General features: G+C 53.6%; 1 protein-coding gene across 3 annotated transcripts in view; it reads left to right on the plus strand.

The window, feature by feature from the left end:
• LOC140468568 (large neutral amino acids transporter small subunit 3-like) overlaps positions 1-26,762 on the plus strand; it is a 98,568-nt gene that overhangs the window by 60,279 nt on the left and 11,527 nt on the right. For all 3 annotated transcript variants that reach the window (XM_072564661.1, XM_072564662.1, XM_072564663.1), the window contains exons 10-13: positions 8,001-8,036; positions 8,575-8,689; positions 17,560-17,704; positions 21,794-21,867. In XM_072564661.1, coding sequence (XP_072420762.1) covers positions 8,001-8,036; positions 8,575-8,689; positions 17,560-17,704; positions 21,794-21,867 — 370 coding nt within the window. The remainder of the gene's footprint in view (positions 1-8,000; positions 8,037-8,574; positions 8,690-17,559; positions 17,705-21,793; positions 21,868-26,762) is intronic.

Below are 26,762 nucleotides of genomic sequence, written 5' to 3' on the forward strand. Positions count from 1 at the left end.
GGACTGAGAGAGACACCAGTCAGTGTACAGATATCTCCCTGAGAGAGAGAGACTGAGAGACACCAGTCAGTGTACAGATATCTCCCTGAGAGAGAGAGGGGACTGAGAGACACCAGTCAGTGTACAGACATCTCCCTGAGAGAGAGAGGGGACTGAGAGACACCAGTCAGTGTACAGATCTCTCCCTGAGAGAGAGAGAGAGGGGACTGAGAGAGACACCAGTCAGTGTACAGGTATCTCCCTGAGAGAGAGAGACTGAGAGACACCAGTCAGTGTACAGATATCTCCCTGAGAGAGAGGGGACTGAGAGACACCAATCAGTGTACAGATATCTCCCTGAGAGAGAGAGGGGACTGAGAGACACCAGTCAGTGTACAGATATCTCCCTGAGAGAGAGGGGACTGAGAGACTCCAATCAGTGTACAGATATCTCCCTGAGAGAGAGAGGGGACTGAGAGACACCAGTCAGTGTACAGATATCTCCCTGAGAGAGAGAGGGGACTGAGAGACACCAGTCAGTGTACAGATATCTCCCTGAGAGAGGGGATTGAGAGACACCAGTCAGAGTACAGATATCTCCCTGAGAGAGAGGGTGGGGACTGAGAGACACCAGTCAGTGTACAGATATCTCCCTGAGAGAGAGGGGGACTGAGAGACACCAGTCAGTGTACAGATATCTCCCTGAGAGAGAGAGGGGACTGAGAGACACCAGTCAGTGTACAGATATCTCCCTGAGAGAGAGGGGTCTGAGAGACACCAGTCAGTGTACAGATATCTCCCTGAGAGAGAGGGGACTGAGAGACCCCAGTCAGTGTACAGATATCTCCCTGAGAGAGAGAGGGGACTGAGAGACACCAGTCAGTGTACAGATATCTCCCTGAGAGAGAGAGGGGACTGAGAGACACCAGTCAGTGTACAGATATCTCCCTGAGGGAGAGAGGGGACTGAGAGACACCAGTCAGTGTACAGATATCTCCCTGAGAGAGAGAGGGGACTGAGAGACACCAGTCAGTGTACAGATATCTCCCTGAGAGAGAGAGAGGGGACTGAGAGACACCAGTCAGTGTACAGATATCTCCCTGAGAGAGAGGGGACTGAGAGACACCAGTCAGTGTACAGATATCTCCCTGAGAGAGAGAGGACTGAGAGACACCAGTCAGTGTACAGATATCTCCCTGAGAGAGAGGGGACTGAGAGACACCAGTCAGTGTTCAGGTATCTCCCTGAGAGACAGAGGGGACTGAGAGACACCAGTCAGTGTACAGATATCTCCCTGATAGAGAGAGAGGGGACTGAGAGACACCAGTCAGTGTACAGCTATCTCCCTGAGAGAGAGAGGATACTGAAAGACACCAGTCAGTGTACAGATATCTCCCTGAGAGAGAGAGAGAGGGGACTGAGAGAGACACCAGTCAGTGTACAGATATCTCCCTGAGAGAGAGAGGGGACTGAGAGACACCAGTCAGTGTACAGATATCTCCCTGAGAGCGAGAGGGGACTGAGAGACACCAGTCAGTGTACAGATATCTCCCTGAGAGTGAGAGACTGAGAGACACCAGTCAGTGTACAGATATCTCCCTGAGAGAGAGGGGACTGAGAGACACCAATTAGTGTACAGATATCTCCCTGAGAGAGAGAGGGGACTGAGAGACACCAGTCAGTGTACAGATATCTCCCTGAGAGAGAGGGGACTGAGAGACACCAGTCAGTGTACAGATATCTCCCTGAGAGAGAGAGGGGACTGAGAGACACCAATCAGTGTACAGCTATCTCCCTGAGAGAGGGGACTGAGAGACACCAGTCAATGTCCTGATATCTCCCTGAGAGAGAGAGGGGACTGAGAGACACCAGTCAGTGTACAGATATCTCCGTGAGAGAGAGGGGGACTGAGAGACACCAGTCAGTGTACAGATATCTCCCTGAGAGAGAGAGGGGACTGAGAGACACCAGTCAGTGTACAGATATCTCCCTGAGAGAGAGGGGACTGAGAGACACCAGTCAGTGTACAGATATCTCCCTGAGAGAGAGGGGACTGAGAGACACCAATCAGTGTACAGATATCTCCCTGAGAGAGAGGGGACTGAGAGACCCCAGTCAGTGTACAGATATCTCCCTGAGAGAGAGAGAGGGGACTGAGAGACACCAGTCAGTGTACAGATATCTCCCTGAGAGAGAGGGGACTGAGAGTCACCAGTCAGTGTACAGATATCTCCCTGAGAGAGAGGGGACTGAGAGACACCAGCCAGTGTACAGATATCTCCCTGAGAGAGAGAGGGGACTGAGAGACACCAGTCAGTGTACAGATATCTCCCTGAGAGAGAGAGGGGGACTGAGAGACACCAGTCAATGTACAGATATCTCCCTGAGAGAGAGAGGGGACTGAGAGACACCAGTCAGTGTACAGATATCTCCCTGAGAGAGAGGGGGACTGAGAGACACCAGTCAGCGTACAGATATCTCCCTGAGAGAGAGGGGACTGAGAGACACCAGTCAGTGTACAGATATCTCCCTGAGAGAGAGGGGACTGAGAGACACCAGTCAGTGTACAGATATCGCCCTGAGAGAGAGGGGGGACTGAGAGACACCAGTCAGTGTACAGATATCTCCCTGAGAGAGAGAGAGAGTGAGGGGACTGAGAGACACCAGTCAGTGTACAGATATCTCCCTGAGAGAGAGAGGGGACTGAGAGACACCAGTCAGTGTACAGTTATCTCCCTGAGAGAGAAAGGGGACTGAGAGTCCCCAGTCAGTGTACAGATATCTCCCTGAGGGAGAGAGGACTGAGAGACCCCAGTCAATGTACAGATATCTCCCTGAGAGAGAGGGGACTGAGAGACACCAGTCAGTGTACAGATATCTCCCTGGGAGAGAGAGAGGGGACTGAGAGACACCAGTCAGTGTACAGATATCTCCCTGAGAGAGAGGGGACTGAGAGACACCAGTCAGTGTACAGATATCACCCTGAGAGAGAGGGGACTGAGAGACCCCAGTCAGTGTACAGATATCTCCCTGAGAGAGAGAGAGGGGACTGAGAGACACCAGTCAGTGTACAGATATCACCCTGAGAGAGAGAGGGGACTGAGAGACACCAGTCAGTGTACAGATATCTCCCTGAGAGAGAGAGACTGAGAGACACCAGTCAGTGTACAGATATCTCCCTGAGAGAGAGAGGGGACTGAGAGACACCAGTCAGTGTACAGATATCTCCCTGAGAGAGAGAGAGGGGACTGAGAGATACCAGTCAGTGTTCGGGTATCTCCCTGAGAGAGAGGGGACTGAGAGACACCAGTCAGTGTACAGATATCTCCCTGAGAGAGAGAGGGGACTGAGAGACACCAGTCAGTGTACAGATATCTCCCTGAGAGAGAGAGGGGACTGAGAGACACCAATCAGTGTACAGATATCTCCCTGAGAGAGGGGACTGAGAGATACCAGTCAGTGTACAGATATCTCCCTGAGAGAGAGAGAGGGGACTGAGAGACACCAGTCAGTGTACAGATATCTCCCTGAGAGAGAGAGAGGGGACTGAGAGACAGCAGTCAGTGTACAGATATCTCCCTGAGAGAGAGAGGGGACTGAGAGACACCAATCAGTGTACAGATATCTCCCTGAGAGAGGGGACTGAGAGACACCAGTCAGTGTACAGATATCTCCCTGAGAGAGAGGGGACTGAGAGACCCAGTCAGTGTACAGATATCTCCCTGAGGGACAGAAGGACTGAGAGACACCAGTCAGTGTACTGATATCTCCCTGAGAGAGAGAGTTGACTGAGAGACACCAGTCAGTGTACAGATATCTCCGTGAGAGAGAGGGGGACTGAGAGACACCAGTCAGTGTACAGATATCTCCCTGAGAGAGAGAGGGGACTGAGAGACACCAGTCAGTGTACAGATATCTCCCTGAGAGAGAGGGGACTGAGAGACACCAGTCAGTGTACAGATATCTCCCTGAGAGAGAGGGGACTGAGAGACACCAATCAGTGTACAGATATCTCCCTGAGAGAGAGGGGACTGAGAGACCCCAGTCAGTGTACAGATATCTCCCTGAGAGAGAGAGAGGGGACTGAGAGACACCAGTCAGTGTACAGATATCTCCCTGAGAGAGAGAGGGGACTGAGAGACACCAGTCAGTGTACAGATATCTCCCTGAGGGAGAGGGGACTGAGAGTCACCAGTCAGTGTACAGATATCTCCCTGAGAGAGAGGGGACTGAGAGACACCAGCCAGTGTATAGATATCTCCCTGAGAGAGAGAGGGGACTGAGAGACACCAGTCAGTGTACAGATATCTCCCTGAGAGAGAGAGGCGGACTGAGAGACACCAGTCAATGTACAGATATCTCCCTGAGAGAGAGAGAGGGGACTGAGAGACACCAGTCAGTGTACAGATATCTCCCTGAGAGAGAGAGGGGACTGAGAGACACCAGTCAGTGTACAGATATCGCCCTGAGAGAGAGGGGGGACTGAGAGACACCAGTCAGTGTACAGATATCTCCCTGAGAGAGAGAGAGAGTGAGGGGACTGAAAGACCCAGTCAGTGTACAGATATCTCCCTGAGGGACAGAAGGACTGAGAGACACCAGTCAGCGTACAGATATCTCCCTGAGAGAGAGGGGACTGAGAGACACCAGTCAGTGTACAGATATCTCCCTGAGAGAGAGAGGGGACTGAGAGACACCAGTCAGTGTACAGATATCTCCCTGAGAGAGAAAGGGGACTGAGAGACCCCAGTCAGTGTACAGATATCTCCCTGAGGGAGAGAGGACTGAGAGACCCCAGTCAGTGTACAGATATCTCCCTGAGAGAGAGGGGACTGAGAGACCCCAGTCAGTGTACAGATATCTCCCTGAGAGAGAGAGAGGGGACTGAGAGACACCAGTCAGTGTACAGATATCTCCCTGAGAGAGAGGGGACTGAGAGACACCAGTCAGTGTACAGATATCACCCTGAGAGAGAGGGGACTGAGAGACCCCAGTCAGTGTACAGATATCTCCGTGAGAGAGAGAGAGGGGACTGAGAGACACCAGTCAGTGTACAGATATCACCCTGAGAGAGGGAGGGGACTGAGAGACACCAGTCAGTGTTCGGGTATCTCCCTGAGAGAGAGGGAACTGCCAGACACCAGTCAGTGTACAGATATCTCCCTGAGAGAGAGAGGGGACTGAGAGACACCAGTCAGTGTATAGATATCTCCCTGAGAGAGAGAGGGGACTCAGAGACACCAATCAGTGTACAGATATCTCCCTGAGAGAGGGGACTGAGAGATACCAGTCAGTGAACAGATATCTCCCTGAGAGAGAGAGAGGGGACTGAGAGACACCAGTCAGTGCACAGATATCTCCCTGAGAGAGAGAGAGGGGACTGAGAGACACCAGTCAGTGTACAGATATCTCCCTGAGAGAGAGAGGGGACTGAGAGACACCAATCAGTGTACAGATATCTCCCTGAGAGAGGGGACTGAGAGACACCAGTCAGTGTACAGATATCTCCCTGAGAGAGAGGGGACTGAAAGACCCAGTCAGTGTACAGATATCTCCCTGAGGGACAGAAGGACTGAGAGACACCAGTCAGTGTACAGATATCTCCCTGAGAGAGAGAGAGAGGGGACTGAGAGAGACACCAGTCAGTGTACAGATATCTCCCTGAGAGAGAGAGGGGACTGAGAGACACCAGTCAGTGTACAGATATCTCCCTGAGAGAGAGATGAGACTGAGAGACACCAGTCAGTGTACAGATATCTCCCTGAGAGAGAGGGGACTGAGAGACACCAGTCAGTGTACAGATATCTCCCTGAGAGAGAGAGGGGACTGAGAGATCCCAGTCAGTGTACAGATATCTCCCTGAGAGAGAGAGAGGGGACTGAGAGACACCAGTCAGTGTACAGATATCTCCCTGAGAGAGAGGGGACTGAGAGACACCAGTCAGTGTATAGATATCTCCCTGAGAGAGAGAGAGGGGACTGAGAGACACCAATCAGTGTACAGATATCTCCCTGAGAGAGGGGACTGCGAGATACCAGTCAGTGTACAGATATCTCCCTGAGAGAGAGAGAGGGGACTGAGAGACACCAGTCAGTGTACAGATATCTCCCTGAGAGAGAGAGAGGGGACTGAGAGACACCAGTCAGTGTACAGATATCTCCCTGAGAGAGAGAGGGGACTGAGAGACACCAATCAGTGTACAGATATCTCCCTGAGAGAGGGGACTGAGAGACACCAGTCAGTGTACAGATATCTCCCTGAGAGAGAGGGGACTGAAAGACCCAGTCAGTGTACAGATATCTCCCTGAGGGACAGAAGGACTGAGAGACACCAGTCAGTGTAGAGATATCTCCCTGAGAGAGAGAGAGAGGGGACTGAGAGAGACACCAGTCAGTGTACAGATATCTCCCTGAGAGAGAGAGACTGAGAGACACCAGTCAGTGTACAGATATCTCCCTGAGAGAGAGATGGGACTGAGAGACACCAATCAGTGTACAGATATCTCCCTGAGAGAGGGGACTGAGAGACACCAGTCAGTGTACAGATATCTCCCTGAGAGAGAGGGGACTGAGAGACCCAGTCAGTGTACAGATATCTCCCTGAGAGAGAGAGGGGACTGAGAGACACCAGTCAGTGTACAGATATCTCCCTGAGAGAGAGAGACTGAGAGACACCAGTCAGTGTACAGATATCTCCCTGAGAGAGAGGGGACTGAGAGACACCAGTCAGTGTACAGATATCTCCCTGAGAGAGAGAGAGGGGACTGAGAGACACCAGTCAGTGTACAGATATCTCCCTGAGAGAGAGGGGACTGAGAGACACCAGTCAGTGTACAGATATCTCCCTGAGAGAGAGAGAGAGGGTACTGAGAGACACCAGTCAGTGTACAGATATCTCCCTGAGAGAGAGGGGACTGAGAGACACCAGTCAGTGTACAGATATCTCCCTGAGAGAGAGAGAGGGGACTGAGAGACACCAGTCAGTGTACAGATATCTCCCTGAGAGAGAGGGGACTGAGAGACACCAGTCAGTGTACAGATATCTCCCTGAGAGAGAGAGAGGGGACTGAGAGACACCAGTCAGTGTACAGATATCTCCCTGAGAGAGAGAGAGAGGACTGAGAGACACCAGTCAGTGTACAGATATCTCCCTGAGAGAGAGAGAGGACTGAGAGACACCAGTCAGTGTACAGATATCTCCCTGAGAGAGAGGGGACTGAGAGACCCCAGTCAGTGTACAGATATCTCCCTGAGAGAGGGGACTGAGAGACACCAGTCAGTGTACAGATATCTCCCTGAGAGAGAGAGAGGGGACTGTGAGACACCAGTCAGTGTACAGATATCTCCCTGAGGGAGAGGGGACTGAGAGTCACCAGTCAGTGTACAGATATCTCCCTGAGGGAGAGGGGGGACTGAGAGACACCAGTCAGTGTACAGATATCTCCCTGAGAGAGAGAGGGGACTGAGAGACACCAGTCAGTGTACAGATATCTCCCTGAGAGAGGGGGGACTGAGAGACACCAGTCAGTGTACAGATATCTCCCTGAGAGAGAGAGGGGACTGAGAGACACCAGTCAGTGTACAGATATCTCCCTGAGAGAGGGGGGACTGAGAGACGCCAGTCAGTGTACAGATATCTCCCTGAGAGAGAGAGAGAGAGGACTGAGAGACACCAGTCAGTGTACAGATATCTCCCTGAGAGAGAGGGGACTGAGAGACCCAGTCAGTGTACAGATATCTCCCTGAGAGAGAGAGGGGACTGAGAGACACCAGTCAGTGTACAGATATCTCCCTGAGAGAGAGGGGACTGAGAGACACCAGTCAGTGTACAGATATCTCCCTGAGAGAGAGAGGGGACTGAGAGACACCAGTCAGTGTACAGATATCTCCCTGATAGAGAGAGAGAGGGAGGTTGGGTGTGGGGTGAGGGGACTGTGTGCTAATATAGAAGGCACGCTGTGATCGTGTGACCATTCACCTTTGAATGGCCTGTCCTCATGGAATTTCTATTTCCGTTTGCAGATTCCACGGAATTACTGGACGAAGCCGGGGATATTGGTAAGCCTGACGATGTGATGGTGCTCGGGGGGCCGAGTGAGAAGAGGCAGTGTGATGTCTCGGCCCAGTGCCAGTGTTATTGGAACGTTTTGTGTGTGATCTCACTCTGTGGGGCACCGTTATCCCTGCGGATTGTAGAATCTGGAACCGTTCCCCTCAGAGTGGAGGGCAAGGGGGGGGTGGGGGTTTGGGGGGCGGGGGTGGGTGGGGGTGGTGCAGAAATATGTCAGAGGGGACAGACTATATCAGGAGATGCCGTTCGCGCTGGTAAAAGGGAACGAGGAGGAGACAGGTTCTGACAGACGCGCAAAGGGTGGAGTGTGAGAAAAATGTTTGCCAGCCCTTGGCGTTGTGGGGCCTGCCCCTTTAAGAGGATGGGGCCCCTGCAGTTCCTGGGAGCGGCCAGCAGAGAGAGGTTGGTTTGCTCGGTGGATCTCTAGGGGCATCTGGTGGCCACCGCCTGTCATTACAGCTCCTGGTGATCCTGAGGCACATGGGGAGAGCAGCCAAGTTCACTTGCCCCTCTCTTTACTTTCAGTGAACTTCTATTCGTCCATTTTTGGGATCCTTCAGCTGCTGTGCTTGTTCACTTCTCCCCTCATTGGCTACATCATGGACTGGCGACTGAAGGAATGCGTCGAGACGTCAACGAGGTGAGAGAGACAGGGGGTCTGAGGGAGGTCCATCAGAGAACCTGGAGGAACCATCAGGTTCCCCGGCCTGTCCCACAGGATCAGGAGGGTAGCCATTCGGCCCCCTTCTCTAGCCTGTCCTAAGTCAGTGACACCGGAACAGGAGAAGGTTAACTGTACAAGACCAATTACTGATTGACAGTGTGAGGGAGCTGGATTAACATCATGAGAGATACAGTCAGTAACACAGGGCACTGGGGGGGGGAGAGGGGTTACTGAGTGACAGTGTGAGGGAGCTGGATTAACATCAGGAGAGATACAGTCAGTAACACAGGGCACTGGGGGGGGAGAGGGGTTACTGAGGGACAGTGTGAGGGAGCTGGATTAACATCAGGAGAGATACAGTCAGTAACACAGGGCACTGGGGGGGGAGAGGGGTTACTGAGTGACCGTGTGAGGGAGCTGGATTAACATCAGGAGAGATACAGTCAGTAACACAGGGCACTGGGGGGGGAGAGGGGTGACTGAGTGACCGTGTGAGGGAGCTGGATGAACATCAGGAGAGATACAGTCAGTAACACAGGGCACTGGGGGGGAGAGGGGTTACTGAGTGACAGTGTGAGGGAGCTGGATTAACATCAGGAGAGATACAGTCAGTAACACAGGGCACTGGGGGGGAGAGGGGTTACTGAGGGACAGTGTGAGGGAGCTGGATTAACATCAGGAGAGATACAGTCAGTAACACAGGGTACTGGGGGGAAGAGGGGTTACTGAGTGACAGTGTGAGGGAGCTGGATTAACATCAGGAGAGATACAGTCAGTAACACAGGGCACTGGGGGGGGAGAGGGGTTACTGAGTGACAGTGTGGGGGAGCTGGATTAACATCAGGAGAGATACAGTCAGTAACACAGGGCACTGGGGGGGAGAGGGGTTACTGAGGGACAGTGTGAGGGAGCTGGATTAACATCAGGAGAGATACAGTCAGTAACACAGGGCGCTGGGGGGGAGAGGGGTTACTGAGTGACAGTGTGAGGGAGCTGGATTAACATCAGGAGAGATACAGTCAGTAACACAGGGCACTGGGGGGGAGAGGGGTAACTGAGTGACAGTGTGAGGGAGCTGGATTAACATCAGGAGAGATACAGTCAGTAACACAGGGCACTGGGGGGGGAGAGGGGTTACTGAGTGACAGTGTGAGGGAGCTGGATTAACATCAGGAGAGATACAGTCAGTAACACAGGGCACTGGGAGGGGGGGGGGAGAGGGGTGACTGAGGGACAGTGTGAGGGAGCTGGATTAACATCAGGAGAGATACAGTCAGTAACACAGGGCCCTGGGGGGGGAGAGGGGTTACTGAGGGACAGTGTGAGGGAGCTGGATTAACATCAGGAGAGATACAGTCAGTAACACAGGGCACTGGGGGGAGAGGGGTTACTGAGGGACAGTGTGAGGGAGCTGGATTAACATCAGGAGAGATACAGTCAGTAACACAGGGCACTGGGGGGGGAGAGGGGTAACTGAGTGACAGTGTGAGGGAGCTGGATTAACATCAGGAGAGATACAGTCAGTAACACAGGGCACTGGGGGGGAGAGGGGTTACTGAGTGACAGTGTGAGGGAGCTGGATTAACATCAGGAGAGATACAGTCAGTAACACAGGGCACTGGGGGGGAGAGGGGTTACTGAGGGACAGTGTGAGGGAGCTGGATTAACATCAGGAGAGATACAGTCAGTAACACAGGGTACTGGGGGGGAGAGGGGTTACTGAGTGACAGTGTGAGGGAGCTGGATTAACATCAGGAGAGATACAGTCAGTAACACAGGGCACTGGGGGGGGAGAGGGGTTACTGAGTGACAGTGTGGGGGAGCTGGATTAACATCAGGAGAGATACAGTCAGTAACACAGGGCACTGGGGGGGAGAGGGGTTACTGAGGGACAGTGTGAGGGAGCTGGATTAACATCAGGAGAGATACAGTCAGTAACACAGGGCGCTGGGGGGGAGAGGGGTTACCGAGTGACAGTGTGAGGGAGCTGGATTAACATCAGGAGAGATACAGTCAGTAACACAGGGCACTGGGGGGGAGAGGGGTAACTGAGTGACAGTGTGAGGGAGCTGGATTAACATCAGGAGAGATACAGTCAGTAACACAGGGCACTGGGGGGGGGGGGGGAGAGGGGTTACTGAGGGACAGTGTGAGGGAGCTGGATTAACATCAGGAGAGATACAGTCAGTAACACAGGGCCCTGGGGGGGGAGAGGGGTTACTGAGGGACAGTGTGAGGGAGCTGGATTAACATCAGGAGAGATACAGTCAGTAACACAGGGCACTGGGGGGAGAGGGGTTACTGAGGGACAGTGTGAGGGAGCTGGATTAACATCAGGAGAGATACAGTCAGTAACACAGGGCACTGGGGGGGAGAGGGGTAACTGAGTGACAGTGTGAGGGAGCTGGATTAACATCAGGAGAGATACAGTCAGTAACACAGGGCACTGGGGGGGGAGAGGGGTTACTGAGTGACAGTGTGAGGGAGCTGGATTAACATCAGGAGAGATACAGTCAGTAACACAGGGCACTGGGGGGGGAGAGGTTACTGAGTGACAGTGTGAGGGAGCTGGATTAACATCAGGAGAGATACAGTCAGTAACACAGGGCACTGGGGGGGGAGAGGTTACTGAGTGACAGTGTGAGGGAGCTGGATTAACATCAGGAGAGATACAGTCAGTAACACAGGGCACTGGGGGGGAGAGGGGTTACTGAGGGACAGTGTGGGGGAGCTGGATTAACATCAGGAGAGATACAGTCAGTAACACAGGGCACTGGGGGGGGGGGGGAGAGGGGTTACTGAGGGACAGTGTGAGGGAGCTGGATTAACATCAGGAGAGATACAGTCAGTAACACAGGGCACTGGGGGGGAGAGGGGTTACTGAGGGACAGTGTGAGGGAGCTGGATTAACATCAGGAAAGATACAGTCAGTAACACAGGGCACTGGGGGGGGGGAGAGGGGTTACTGAGTGACAGTGTGAGGGAGCTGGATTAACATCAGGAGAGATACAGTCAGTAACACAGGGCACTGGGCGGGGGAGAGGGGTTACTGAGGGACAGTGTGAGGGAGCTGGATTAACATCAGTAGGGATACAGTCAGTAACACAGGGCACTGGGGGGGGGGTTACTGAGGGACAGTGTGAGGGAGCTGGATTAACATCAGGAGAGATACAGTCAGTAAAACAGGGCACTGAGGGGGGAGAGGGGTTACTGAGGGACAGTGTGAGGGAGCCAGATTAACATCAGGAGAGATACAGTCAGTAACACAGGGCCCTGGGGGGGAGAGGGGTTACTGAGTGACAGTGTGAGGGAGCTGGATTAACATGAGGAGAGATACAGTCAGTAACACAGGGCACTCGGGGGGGAGAGGGGTTACTGAGTGACAGTGTGAGGGAGCTGGATTAACATCAGGAGAGATACAGTCAGTAACACAGGGCACTGGGGGGGGAGAGGTTACTGAGTGACAGTGTGAGGGAGCTGGATTAACATCAGGAGAGATACAGTCAGTAACACAGGGCACTGGGGGGGGAGAGGTTACTGAGTGACAGTGTGAGGGAGCTGGATTAACATCAGGAGAGATACAGTCAGTAACACAGGGCACTGGGGGGGGGGAGAGGGGTTACTGAGTGACAGTGTGAGGGAGCTGGATTAACATCAGGAGAGATACAGTCAGTAACACAGGGCACTGGGGGGGGAGAGGGGTTACTGAGGGACAGTGTGAGGGAGCTGGATTAACATCAGGAGAGATACAGTCAGTAACACAGGGCACTGGGGGGGGAGAGGGGTTACTGAGTGACCGTGTGAGGGAGCTGGATTAACATCAGGAGAGATACAGTCAGTAACACAGGGCACTGGGGGGGGAGAGGGGTGACTGAGTGACCGTGTGAGGGAGCTGGATTAACATCAGGAGAGATACAGTCAGTAACACAGGGCACTGGGGGGGAGAGGGGTTACTGAGTGACAGTGTGAGGGAGCTGGATTAACATCAGGAGAGATACAGTCAGTAACACAGGGCACTGGGAGGGAGAGGGGTTACTGAGGGACAGTGTGAGGGAGCTGGATTAACATCAGGAGAGATACAGTCAGTAACACAGGGTACTGGGGGGGAGAGGGGTTACTGAGTGACAGTGTGAGGGAGCTGGATTAACATCAGGAGAGATACAGTCAGTAACACAGGGCACTGGGGGGGGAGAGGGGTTACTGAGTGACAGTGTGGGGGAGCTGGATTAACATCAGGAGAGATACAGTCAGTAACACAGGGCACTGGGGGGGAGAGGGGTTACTGAGGGACAGTGTGAGGGAGCTGGATTAACATCAGGAGAGATACAGTCAGTAACACAGGGCGCTGGGGGGGAGAGGGGTTACTGAGTGACAGTGTGAGGGAGCTGGATTAACATCAGGAGAGATACAGTCAGTAACACAGGGCACTGGGGGGGAGAGGGGTAACTGAGTGACAGTGTGAGGGAGCTGGATTAACATCAGGAGAGATACAGTCAGTAACACAGGGCACTGGGAGGGGGGGGGGGAGAGGGGTTACTGAGGGACAGTGTGAGGGAGCTGGATTAACATCAGGAGAGATACAGTCAGTAACACAGGGCCCTGGGGGGGGAGAGGGGTTACTGAGGGACAGTGTGAGGGAGCTGGATTAACATCAGGAGAGATACAGTCAGTAACACAGGGCACTGGGGGGAGAGGGGTTACTGAGGGACAGTGTGAGGGAGCTGGATTAACATCAGGAGAGATACAGTCAGTAACACAGGGCACTGGGGGGGAGAGGGGTAACTGAGTGACAGTGTGAGGGAGCTGGATTAACATCAGGAGAGATACAGTCAGTAACACAGGGCACTGGGGGGGAGAGGGGTTACTGAGTGACAGTGTGAGGGAGCTGGATTAACATCAGGAGAGATACAGTCAGTAACACAGGGCACTGGGGGGGAGAGGGGTTACTGAGGGACAGTGTGAGGGAGCTGGATTAACATCAGGAGAGATACAGTCAGTAACACGGGGTACTGGGGGGGAGAGGGGTTACTGAGTGACAGTGTGAGGGAGCTGGATTAACATCAGGAGAGATACAGTCAGTAACACAGGGCACTGGGGGGGGAGAGGGGTTACTGAGTGACAGTGTGGGGGAGCTGGATTAACATCAGGAGAGATACAGTCAGTAACACAGGGCACTGGGGGGGAGAGGGGTTACTGAGGGACAGTGTGAGGGAGCTGGATTAACATCAGGAGAGATACAGTCAGTAACACAGGGTGCTGGGGGGGAGAGGGGTTACCGAGTGACAGTGTGAGGGAGCTGGATTAACATCAGGAGAGATACAGTCAGTAACACAGGGCACTGGGGGGGAGAGGGGTAACTGAGTGACAGTGTGAGGGAGCTGGATTAACATCAGGAGAGATACAGTCAGTAACACAGGGCACTGGGGGGGGGGGGAGAGGGGTTACTGAGGGACAGTGTGAGGGAGCTGGATTAACATCAGGAGAGATACAGTCAGTAACACAGGGCCCTGGGGGGGGAGAGGGGTTACTGAGGGACAGTGTGAGGGAGCTGGATTAACATCAGGAGAGATACAGTCAGTAACACAGGGCACTGGGGGGAGAGGGGTTACTGAGGGACAGTGTGAGGGAGCTGGATTAACATCAGGAGAGATACAGTCAGTAACACAGGGCACTGGGGGGGAGAGGGGTAACTGAGTGACAGTGTGAGGGAGCTGGATTAACATCAGGAGAGATACAGTCAGTAACACAGGGCACTGGGGGGGGAGAGGGGTTACTGAGTGACAGTGTGAGGGAGCTGGATTAACATCAGGAGAGATACAGTCAGTAACACAGGGCACTGGGGGGGGAGAGGTTACTGAGTGACAGTGTGAGGGAGCTGGATTAACATCAGGAGAGATACAGTCAATAACACAGGGCACTGGGGGGGGAGAGGTTACTGAGTGACAGTGTGAGGGAGCTGGATTAACATCAGGAGAGATACAGTCAGTAACACAGGGCACTGGGGGGGAGAGGGGTTACTGAGGGACAGTGTGGGGGAGCTGGATTAACATCAGGAGAGATACAGTCAGTAACACAGGGCACTGGGGGGGGGGGGGGGGGGAGAGGGGTTACTGAGGGACAGTGTGAGGGAGCTGGATTAACATCAGGAGAGATACAGTCAGTAACACAGGGCACTGGGGGGAGAGGGGTTACTGAGTGACAGTGTGAGGGAGCTGGATTAACATCAGGAGAGATACAGTCAGTAACACAGGGCACTGGGGGGGAGAGGGGTTACTGAGGGAGAGTGTGAGGGAGCTGGATTAACATCAGGAGAGATACAGTCAGTAACACAGGGCACTGGGGGGGAGAGGGGTTACTGAGGGACAGTGTGGGGGAGCTGGATTAACATCAGGAGAGATACAGTCAGTAACACAGGGCACTGGGCGGGGGAGAGGGGTTACTGAGGGACAGTGTGAGGGAGCTGGATTAACATCAGTAGGGATACAGTCAGTAACACAGGGCACTGGGGGGGGGGTTACTGAGGGACAGTGTGAGGGAGCTGGATTAACATCAGGAGAGATACAGTCAGTAAAACAGGGCACTGAGGGGGGAGAGGGGTTACTGAGGGACAGTGTGAGGGAGCTGGATTAACATCAGGAGAGATACAGTCAGTAACACAGGGCCCTGGGGGGGAGAGGGGTTACTGAGTGACAGTGTGAGGGAGCTGGATTAACATGAGGAGAGATACAGTCAGTAACACAGGGCACTGGGGGGGGGAGAGGGGTTACTGAGGGACAGTGTGAGGGAGCTGGATTAACATCAGGAGAGATACAGTCAGTAACACAGGGCACTGGGGGGGGGGAGGGGTTACTGAGTGACAGTGTGAGGGAGCTGGATTAACATCAGGAGAGATACAGTCAGTAACACAGGGCACTGGGGGGGAGAGGGGTTACTGAGGGACAGTGTGAGGGAGCTGGATTAACATCAGGAGAGATACAGTCAGTAACACAGGGCCCTGGGGGGGAGAGGGGTTACTGAGGGACAGTGTGGGGGAGCTGGATTAACATCAGGAGAGATACAGTCAGTAACACAGGGCACTGGGGGGGGGAGAGGGGTTACTGAGTGACAGTGTGAGGGAGCTGGATTAACATCAGGAGAGATACAGTCAGTAACACAGAGCACTGGGGGGGGGAGAGGGGTTACTGAGGGACAGTGTGAGGGAGCTGGATTAACATCAGGAGAGATACAGTCAGTAACACAGGGCACTGGGGGGGGGAGAGGGGTTACTGAGTGACAGTGTGAGGGAGCTGGATTAACATCAGGAGAGATACAGTCAGTAACACAGGGCACTGGGGGGGGGAGAGGGGTTACTGAGGGACAGTGTGAGGGAGCTGGATTAACATCAGGAGAGATACAGTCAGTAACACAGGGCACTGGGGGGGAGAGGGGTTACTGAGTGACAGTGTGAGGGAGCTGGATTAACATCAGGAGAGATACAGTCAGTAACACAGGGCACTGGGGGGGGAGAGGGGTTACTGAGGGACAGTGTGAGGGAGCTGGATTAACATCAGGAGAGATACAGTCAGTAACACAGGGCACTGGGGGGGGACAGGGGTTACTGAGGGACAGTGTGAGGGAGCTGGATTAACATCAGGAGAGATACAGTCAGTAACACAGGGCACTGGGGGGGAGAGGGGTTACTGAGGGACAGTGTGAGGGAGCTGGATTAACATCAGTAGGGATACAGTCAGTAACACAGGGCACTGGGGGGGAGAGGGGTTACTGAGGGAGAGTGTGAGGGAGCTGGATTAACATCAGGAGAGATACAGTCAGTAAAACAGGGCACTGGGGGGGAGAGGGGTTACTGAGTGACAGTGTGAGGGAGCTGGATTAACATCAGGAGAGATACAGTCAGTAACACAGGGCACTGGGGGGGAGAGGGGTTACTGAGGGACAGTGTGAGGGAGCTGGATTAACATCAGGAGAGATACAGTCAGTAACACAGGGCACTGGGGGGCAGAGGGGTTACTGAGGGAGAGTGTGAGGGAGCTGGATTAACATCAGGAGAGATACAGTCAGTAACACAGGGCACTGGGGGGGGAGAGAGGGGTTACTGAGGGAGAGTGTGAGGGAGCTGGATTAACATCAGGAGAGATACAGTCAGTAACACAGGGCACTGGGGGGGAGAGGGGTTACTGAGGGAGAGTGTGAGGGAGCTGGATTAACATCAGGAGAGATACAGTCAGTAACACAGGGCACTGGGGGGGGGAGAGGGGTTACTGAGTGACAGTGTGAGGGAGCTGGATTAACATCAGGAGAGATACAGTCAGTAACACAGGGCACTGGGGGGGAGAGGGGTTACTGAGGGACAGTGTGAGGGAGCTGGATTAACATCAGGAGAGATACAGTCAGTAACACAGCGCACGGGGCGGAGAGGGGTTACTGAGTGACAGTGTGAGGGAGCTGGATTAACATCAGGAGAGATACAGTCAGTAACACAGGGCACGGGGCGGAGAGGGGTTACTGAGGGACAGTGTGAGGGAGCTGGATTAACATCAGGAGAGATACAGTCAGTAACACAGGGCACTGGGGGGGAGAGGGGTTACTGAGGGACAGTGTGGAGGAGCTGGATTAACATCAGGAGAGATACAGTCAGTAACACAGGGCATTGGGGGGGGAGAGGGGTTACTGAGGGACAGTGTGGGGGAGCTGGATTAACATCAGGAGAGATACAGTCAGTAACACAGGGCCCTGGTGGGGGGGGGGGGGGGGGGGGGTTACTGAGGGACAGTGTAATGGAGCTTATTTAGTGATACCTACAGAGATTATTCACCTGATCTTCTGTGTCTTTGTGCTTTCTTTTTCAGTCCGACATCTGAACATCCTTCTGGGAAAAAGCCGCGGGACAGGACAGTCCAAAAACTGACCAATGCCATCCGAGCTTTTGTCTTCACGAACCTCCTCCTTGTGGCATTTGGTGTAACCTGCCTGATCAACATTCTCCCTTTGCAGGTAAGTGTGCTCAGGCAGAGATTCCTCTCTCAGTCCCTTCCTCATTCAGGCAGTGGGACAGCTCACCCCACACCAGGGGATCATCAACAGGTTCACCTGAAACACACGAGGGACTCACTGTTAGATCGGAGACCAGGAGTACAGTCAGACTCTGTGACAGTGTTAGATCAGAGACCAGGAGTACAGTCAGACTCTGTGACAGTGTTAGATCGGTGACCAGGAGTACAGTCAGACTCTGTGACAGTGTTAGATCAGAGACCAGGAGTACAGTCAGACTCTGTTACAGTGTTAGATCGGAGACCAGGAGTACAGTCAGACACTGTTACAGTGTTCGATCAGAGACCAGGAGTACAGTCAGACTCTGTTACAGTGTTAGATCGGAAACCAGGAGTACAGTCAGACTCTGTGACAGTGTTAGATCAGAGACCAGGAGTACAGTCAGACTCTGTGACAGTGTTAGATCGGTGACCAGGAGTACAGTCAGACTCTGTTACAGTGTTAGATCAGAGACCAGGAGTACAATCATAATCTGTTACAGTGTTAGATCAGAGACTAGGAGTACAGTCAGACTCCGTTACAGTGTTAGATCAGAGACCAGGAGTACAGTCAGACACTGTTACAGTGTTAGATCAGAGACCAGGAGTACAGTCAGACTCTGTTACAGTGTTAGATCAGAGACCAGGAGTAAGTCAGACTCGGTTACAGTGTTAGACCAGAGACCAGGAGTACAGTCAGACTCTGTTACAGTGTTAGATCAGAGACCAGGAGTACAGTCAGACTCTGTTACAGTGTTAGATCAGAGACCAGGAGTACATTCAGACTCTGTTACAGTGTTAGATCAGAGACCAGGAGTACAATCATAATCTGTTACAGTGTTAGATCAGAGACTAGGAGTACAGTCAGACTCCGTTACAGTGTTAGATCAGAGACCAGGAGTACAGTCAGACTCCGTTACAGTGTTAGATCAGAGACCAGGAGTACAGTCAGACACTGTTACAGCGTTAGATCAGAGACCAGGAGTACAGTCAGACTCTGTTACAGTGTTTGATCAGAGACCAGGAGTACAGTCAGACTCGGTTACAGTGTTAGACCAGAGACCAGGAGTACAGTCAGACTCTGTTACAGTGTTAGATCAGAGACCAGGAGTACATTCAGACTCTGTTACAGTGTTAGATCGGAAACCAGGAGTACATTCAGACTCTGTTACAGTGTTAGATCAGAGACCAGGAGTACATTCAGACTCTGTTACAGTGTTAGATTGGAAACCAGGAGTACATTCAGACTCTGTTATAGTGTTAGATCAGAGACCAGTAGTACAGTCAGACTCTGTTACAGTGTTAGATCAGAGACCAGGAGTACATTCAGACTCTGTTACAGTGTTAGATCAGAGACCGGGAGTACATTCAGACTCTGTTACAGTGTTAGATCGGAAACCAGGAGTACATTCAGACTCTGTTACAGTGTTAGATCAGAGACCAGGAGTACATTCAGACTCTGTTACAGTGTTAGATTGGAAACCAGGAGTACATGCAGACTCTGTTATAGTGTTAGATCAGAGACCAGGAGTACATTCAGACTCTGTTACAGTGTTAGATCAGAGACCAGGAGTACAGTCAGACTCTGTTACAGTGTTAGATCGGAGACCAGGAGTACAGTCAGACACTGTTACAGTGTTCGATCAGAGACCAGGAGTACAGTCAGACTCTGTTACAGTGTTTGATCGGAAACCAGGAGTACAGTCAGACTCTGTGACAGTGTTAGATCAGAGACCAGGAGTACAGTCAGACTCTGTGACAGTGTTAGATCGGTGACCAGGAGTACAGTCAGACTCTGTTACAGTGTTAGATCAGAGACCAGGAGTACAATCATAATCTGTTACAGTGTTAGATCAGAGACTAGGAGTACAGTCAGACTCCGTTACAGTGTTAGATCAGAGACCAGGAGTACAGTCAGACACTGTTACAGTGTTAGATCAGAGACCAGGAGTACAGTCAGACTCTGTTACAGTGTTAGATCAGAGACCAGGAGTAAGTCAGACTCGGTTACAGTGTTAGACCAGAGACCAGGAGTACAGTCAGACTCTGTTACAGTGTTAGATCAGAGACCAGGAGTACAGTCAGACTCTGTTACAGTGTTAGATCAGAGACCAGGAGTACATTCAGACTCTGTTACAGTGTTAGATCAGAGACCAGGAGTACAATCATAATCTGTTACAGTGTTAGATCAGAGACTAGGAGTACAGTCAGACTCCGTTACAGTGTTAGATCAGAGACCAGGAGTACAGTCAGACTCCGTTACAGTGTTAGATCAGAGACCAGGAGTACAGTCAGACACTGTTACAGCGTTAGATCAGAGACCAGGAGTACAGTCAGACTCTGTTACAGTGTTTGATCAGAGACCAGGAGTACAGTCAGACTCGGTTACAGTGTTAGACCAGAGACCAGGAGTACAGTCAGACTCTGTTACAGTGTTAGATCAGAGACCAGGAGTACATTCAGACTCTGTTACAGTGTTAGATCGGAAACCAGGAGTACATTCAGACTCTGTTACAGTGTTAGATCAGAGACCAGGAGTACATTCAGACTCTGTTACAGTGTTAGATTGGAAACCAGGAGTACATTCAGACTCTGTTATAGTGTTAGATCAGAGACCAGTAGTACAGTCAGACTCTGTTACAGTGTTAGATCAGAGACCAGGAGTACATTCAGACTCTGTTACAGTGTTAGATCAGAGACCGGGAGTACATTCAGACTCTGTTACAGTGTTAGATCGGAAACCAGGAGTACATTCAGACTCTGTTACAGTGTTAGATCAGAGACCAGGAGTACATTCAGACTCTGTTACAGTGTTAGATTGGAAACCAGGAGTACATGCAGACTCTGTTATAGTGTTAGATCAGAGACCAGGAGTACATTCAGACTCTGTTACAGTGTTAGATCAGAGACCAGGAGTACAGTCAGACTCTGTTACAGTGTTAGATCAGAGACCAGGAGTACATTCAGCCTCTGTTACAGTGTTAGATCGGAAACCAGGAGTACAGTCAGACTCTGTTACAGTGTTAGATCAGAGACCAGGAGTACATTCAGCCTCTGTTACAGTGTTAGATCAGAGACCAGGAGTACAGTCAGACTCTGTTACAGTGTTAGATCAGAGACCAGGAGTACATTCAGACTCTGTTACAGTGTTAGATCAGAGACCAGGAGTACAGTCAGACTCTGTTACAGTGATAGATGAGAGACCAGGAGTACAGTCAGACTCTATTACAGTGTTAGACCAGAGACCAGGAGTACAGTCAGACTCTATTACAGTGTTAGATCAGAGAACAGGAGTACATTCAGACTCTGTTACAGTGTTAGATCAGTGACCAGGAGTACATTCAGACTCTGTTACAGTGTTCGATCAGAGACCAGGAGTACGGTCAGACTCTGTTACAGTGTTAGATCAGAGACCAGGAGTACAGTCAGACTCTGTTACAGTGCTAGATCAGAGACCAGGAATACATTCAGACTCTGTTACAGTGTCAGATCAGAGACCAGGAGTACATTCAGACTCTGTTACAGTGTTAGATCAGAGACCAGGAGTACAGTCAGACTCTGTTACAGTGTTAGATCAGAGACCAGGAGTACATTCAGACTATGTTAAGCGAACATACACCCACAAATATACAGATACATCAGACTGCATGTTTTGGACCAACACGGAGTTCTGGGGACAGACACGCACCCCAGCACCCACACAGTTGTGTGTGCGAACGGTGGATTGGCATGGCTTGGGCCGGGATAGGGCTAGGTTGGCCTTGTCCGAAGAGCGAATGCCCGCAGCCAATCACAATGTGTCCCAGCCTCAGATAGAGGGGATCACATTCTCAGAACATCCTGGACCAAGTCTGGGTGTTTTGTTTTGAAATCTGTATTTCTGATATCACTTTAATGTTGGTGCACAAGATGACAGTGCCACCTTTGGCTGGAGGGTGTAACTACCTTGTGACATGTTGACATGGGAATCCCCCATTGTACACAAGTGAGACACCAGGCATTGTCTGATGATATTCTTCAATGAAAAACTGACCCATTCTGTCCTGTCCCACAGTACCTCACCTTTATCTTCCACACTGTGGTCCGTGGATTCATCCATTCTGCCTGTGGGGGTCTCTACGCTGTTGTGTAAGTCTGAGGGTTAATCAACTGTGGGAAGGTGGGTAATAAGGAGTTAATCCCCCTCCGATAGGGGAAGTAGACTGCCCGGTGTGTGTAAACAGGGTGGGGGTGGGTGAGGGGGTTAATCCCCCCTCCGATAGGGGGAACAGACTGCCCGGTGTGTGTAAACGGGGAGGGGGTGGGTGAGGGGGTTAATCCCCCTCCGATAGGGGGAGTAGACTGCCCGGTGTGTGTAAACGGGGAGGGGGTGGGTGAGGGGGTTAATCCCCCTCCGATAGGGGGAGTAGACTGCCCGGTGTGTGTAAACGGGGAGGGGGTGGGTGAGGGGGTTAATCCCCCTCTGATAGGGGGAACAGACTGCCCGGAGTGTGTGTGTGTGTAAATGGGGAGGGGGTGGGTGAGGGGGTTAATCCCCCTCCGATAGGGGGAACAGACTGCCCGGTGTGTGTAAATGGGGAGAGGGTGGGTGAGGGGGTTAATCCCCCTCCGATAGGGGGAACAGACTGCCCGGGGTGTGTAAATGGGGCATGGGTGGGTGAGGGGTAAATCCCCCTCCGACAGGGGGAACAGACAGTCCGGGTGTGTAAATGGGGAGAGGGTGGGTAAGGGGGTTAATCCCCCTCCGATAGGGGGAACAGACTGCCCGGTGTGTGTGTGTGTGTAAATGGGGAGGGGGTGGGTGAGGGGGTTAATCCCCCTCCGATAGGGGGAACAGACTGCCCGGTGTGTGTAAATGGGGAGAGGGTGGGTAAGGGGGTTAATCCCCCTCCGATAGGGGGAACAGACTGCCCGGGGTGTGTGTGTGTGTAAATGGGGAGGGGGTGGGTGAGGGGGTTAAACCCCCTCCGATAGGGGGAACAGACTGCCCGGTGTGTGTAAATGGGGAGAGGGTGGGTGAGGGGGTTAATCCCCCTCCGATAGGGGGAACAGACTGCCCGGGGTGTGTAAATGGGGAGATGGTGGGTGAGGGGGTTAATACCCCTCCGATAGGGGGAACAGACTGCCCGGTGTGTGTAAATGGGGAGAGGGTGGGTGAGGGGGTTAAACCCCCTCCGATAGGGGGAACAGACTGCCCGGTGTGTGTGTGTGTGTAAATGGGGAGGGGGTGGGTGAGGGGGTTAATCCTGCTCCAACAGGGGGAACAGACTGCCCGGTGTGTGTGTAAATGGGGAGGGGGTTAATCCCCCTCCGATAGGGGGAACAGACTGCCCGGTGTGTGTGTGTAAATGGGGAGGGGGTTAATCCCCCCTCCGATAGGGGGAACAGACTGCCCGGTGTGTGTGTAAATGGGGAGAGGGTGGGTGAGGGGGTTAGTCCCCCTCCGATAGGGGGAACAGACTGCCCGGTGTGTGTGAAATGGGGACAGGGTGGGTGAGGGGGTTAATCCCCCCTCCGATAGGGGGAACAGACTGCCCGGTGTGTGTGTGTAAATGGGGAGGGGGTTAATCCCCCCTCCGATAGGGGGAACAGACTGCCCGGTGTGTGTGTAAATGGGGAGAGGGTGGGTGAGGGGGTTAATCCCCCTCCGATAGGGGGAACAGACTGCCTGGTGTGTGTAAATGGGGAGAGGGTGGGTGAGGGGGATAATCCCCCTCCGAGAGGGGGAACAGACTGCCCGGTGTGTGTAAATGGGGAGAGGGTGGGTGAGGGGGTTAATCCCCCTCCGATAGGGGGAACAGACTGCCCGGGGGGTGTAAATGGGGAGAGGGTGGGTGAGGGGGGTTAATCCCCCTCCGATAGGGGGAACAGACTGCCCGGTGTGTGTAAATGGGGAGAGGGTGGGTGAGGGGGTTAATCCCCCTCCGATAGGGGGAACAGACTGCCCGGTGTGTGTAAATGGGGAGAGGGTGGGTGAGGGGGTTAGTCCCCCTCCGATAGGGGGAACAGACTGCCCGGTGTGTGTGAAATGGGGACAGGGTGGGTGAGGGGGTTAATCCCCCCTCCGATAGGGGGAACAGACTGCCCGGTGTGTGTAAATGGGGAGAGGGTCGGTGAGGGGGTTAGTCCCCCTCCGATAGGGGGAACAGACTGCCCGGTGTGTGTGAAATGGGGACAGGGTGGGTGAGGGGGTTAATCCCCCCTCCGATAGTGGGAACAGACTGCCCGGTGTGTGTAAATGGGGAGAGGGTGGGTGAGGGGGTTAATCCCCCCTCCGATAGGGGGAACAGACTGCCCGGTGTGTGTGTAAATGGGGAGAGGGTGGGTGAGGGGGTTAATCCCCCTCTGATAGGGGGAACAGACTGCCCGGTGTGTGTGTAAATGGGTGAGGGTGGGTGAGGGGGTTAATCCCCCCTCCGAGAGGGGGAACAGACTGCCCGGTGTGTGTAAATGGGGAGAGGGTGGGTGAGGGGGTTAATCCCCCTCCGATAGGGGGAACAGACTGCCCGGTGTGTGTGTAAATGGGGAGAGGGTGGGTGAGGGGGTTAATCCCCCTCCGATAGGGGTAACAGACTGCCCGGGGGGGTGTAAATGGGGAGAGGGTGGGTGAGGGGGGTTAATCCCCCTCCGATAGGGGGAACAGACTGCCCGGTGTGTGTAAATGGGGAGATGGTGGGTGAGGGGGTTAATCCCCCCTCCGATAGGGGGAACAGACTGCCCGGTGTGTGTAAATGGGGAGAGGGTGGGTGAGGGGGTTAATCCCCCTCCGATAGGGGGAACAGACTGCTCGGTGTGTGTAAATGGGGAGAGGGTGGGTGAGGGGGTTAATCCCCCCTCCGATAGGGGGAACAGACTGCCCGGTGTGTGTAAATGGGGAGAGGGTGGGTGAGGGGGTTAATCCCCCCTCCGATAGGGGGAACAGACTGCCCAGTGTGTGTAAATGGGGAGAGGGTGGGTGAGGGGGTTAGTCCCCCTCCGATAGGGGGAACAGACTGCCCGGTGTGTGTGAAATGGGAACAGGGTGGGTGAGGGGGTTAATCCCCCCTCCGATAGGGGGAACAGACTGCCCGGTGTGTGTAAATGGGGAGAGGGTGGGTGAGGGGGTTAATCCCCCCTCCGATAGTGGGAACAGACTGCCCGGTGTGTGTAAATGGGGAGAGGGTGGGTGAGGGGGTTAATCCCCCTCCGATAGGGGGAACAGACTGCCCGCTGTGTGTAAATGGGGAGAGGGTGGGTGAGGGGGTTAGTCCCCCTCCGATAGGGGGAACAGACTGCCCGGTGTGTGTAAATGGGGAGAGGGTGGGTGAGGGGGTTAATCCCCCCTCCGATAGGGGGAACAGACTGCCCGGTGTGTGTCAATGGGGAGAGGGTGGGTGAGGGGGTTAGTCCCCCTCCGATAGGGGGAACAGACTGCCCGGTGTGTGTGAAATGGGAACAGGGTGGGTGAGGGGGTTAATCCCCCCTCCGATAGGGGGAACAGACTGCCCGGTGTGTGTAAATGGGGAGTGGGTGGGTGAGGGGGTTAATCCCCCTCCGATAGGGGGAACAGACTGCCCGGTGTGTGTAAATGGGGAGTGGGTGGGTGAGGGGGTAATCCCCCTCCGATAGGGGGAACAGACTGCCCGGTGTGTGTGTAAATGGGGAGGGGGTTAATACCCTCCGATATGGGGAACAGACTGCCCGGGGTGTGTGTGTGTAAATGGGGAGGGGGTTAATCCCCCTCTGATAGGGGGAACAGACTGCCCGGTGTGTGTGTAAATGGGGAGAGGGTGGGTGAGGGGGTTAATCCCCCTCCGATAGGGGGAACAGACTGCCCGGTGTGTGTAAATGGGGAGAGGGTGGGTGAGGGGGTTAATCCCCCTCCAATCGGGGGAGCAGACTGCCCGGTGTGTGTGTAAATGGGGAGAGGGTGGGTGAGGGGGTTAATCCCCCTCCAATAGGGGAACAGACTGCCCGGTGTGTGTAAATGGGGAGAGGGTGGGTGAGGGGGTTAATACCCCTCCGATAGGGGGAACAGACTGCCCGGGGTGTGTGTGTGTGTAAATGGGGAGAGGGTGGGTGAGGGGGTTAATCCCCCTCCGATAGGGGGAACAGACTGCCCGGTGTGTGTAAATGGGGAGAGGGTGGGTGAGGGGGTTAATACCCCTCCGATAGGTGGAACAGACTGCCCGGTGTGTGTAAATGGGGAGGGGGTGGGTGAGGGGGTTAATCCCCCTCCAATAGGGGAACAGACTGCCCGGTGTGTGTAAATGGGGAGAGGGTGGGTGAGGGGGTTAATACCCCTCCGATAGGGGGAACAGACTGCCCGGGGTGTGTGTGTGTGTAAATGGGGAGAGGGTGGGTGAGGGGGTTAATCCCCCTCCGATAGGGGGAACAGACTGCCCGGTGTGTGTAAATGGGGAGAGGGTGGGTGAGGGGGTTAATACCCCTCCGATAGGTGGAACAGACTGCCCGGTGTGTGTAAATGGGGAGGGGGTGGGTGAGGGGGTTAATCCCCCCTCCGAGAGGGGGAACAGACTGCCCGGTGTGTGTAAATGGGTGAGGGTGGGTGAGGGGGTTAATCCCCCCTCCGAGAGGGGGAACAGACTGCCCGGTGTGTGTAAATGGGGAGAGGGTGGGTGAGGGGGTTAATCCCCCTCCGATAGGGGGAACGGACTGCCCGGGGGGTGTAAATGGGGAGAGGGTGGGTGAGGGGGGTTAATCCCCCTCCGATAGGGGGAACAGACTGCCCGGTGTGTGTAAATGGGGAGAGGGTGGGTGAGGGGGTTAATCCCCCTCCGATAGGGGGAACAGACTGCCCGGTGTGTGTAAATGGGGAGAGGGTGGGTGAGGGGGTTAATCCCCCTCCGATAGGGGGAACAGACTGCCCGGTGTGTGTAAATGGGGAGAGGGTGGGTGAGGGGGTTAGTCCCCCTCCGATAGGGGGAACAGACTGCCCGGTGTGTGTGTAAATGGGGAGAGGGTGGGTGAGGGGGTTAATCCCCCTCCGATAGGGGGAACAGACTGCCCGGTGTGTGTAAATG

Source organism: Chiloscyllium punctatum, chromosome 47 (assembly GCF_047496795.1).
Source record: "Chiloscyllium punctatum isolate Juve2018m chromosome 47, sChiPun1.3, whole genome shotgun sequence".
Lineage (NCBI taxonomy): Eukaryota > Metazoa > Chordata > Chondrichthyes > Orectolobiformes > Hemiscylliidae > Chiloscyllium > Chiloscyllium punctatum.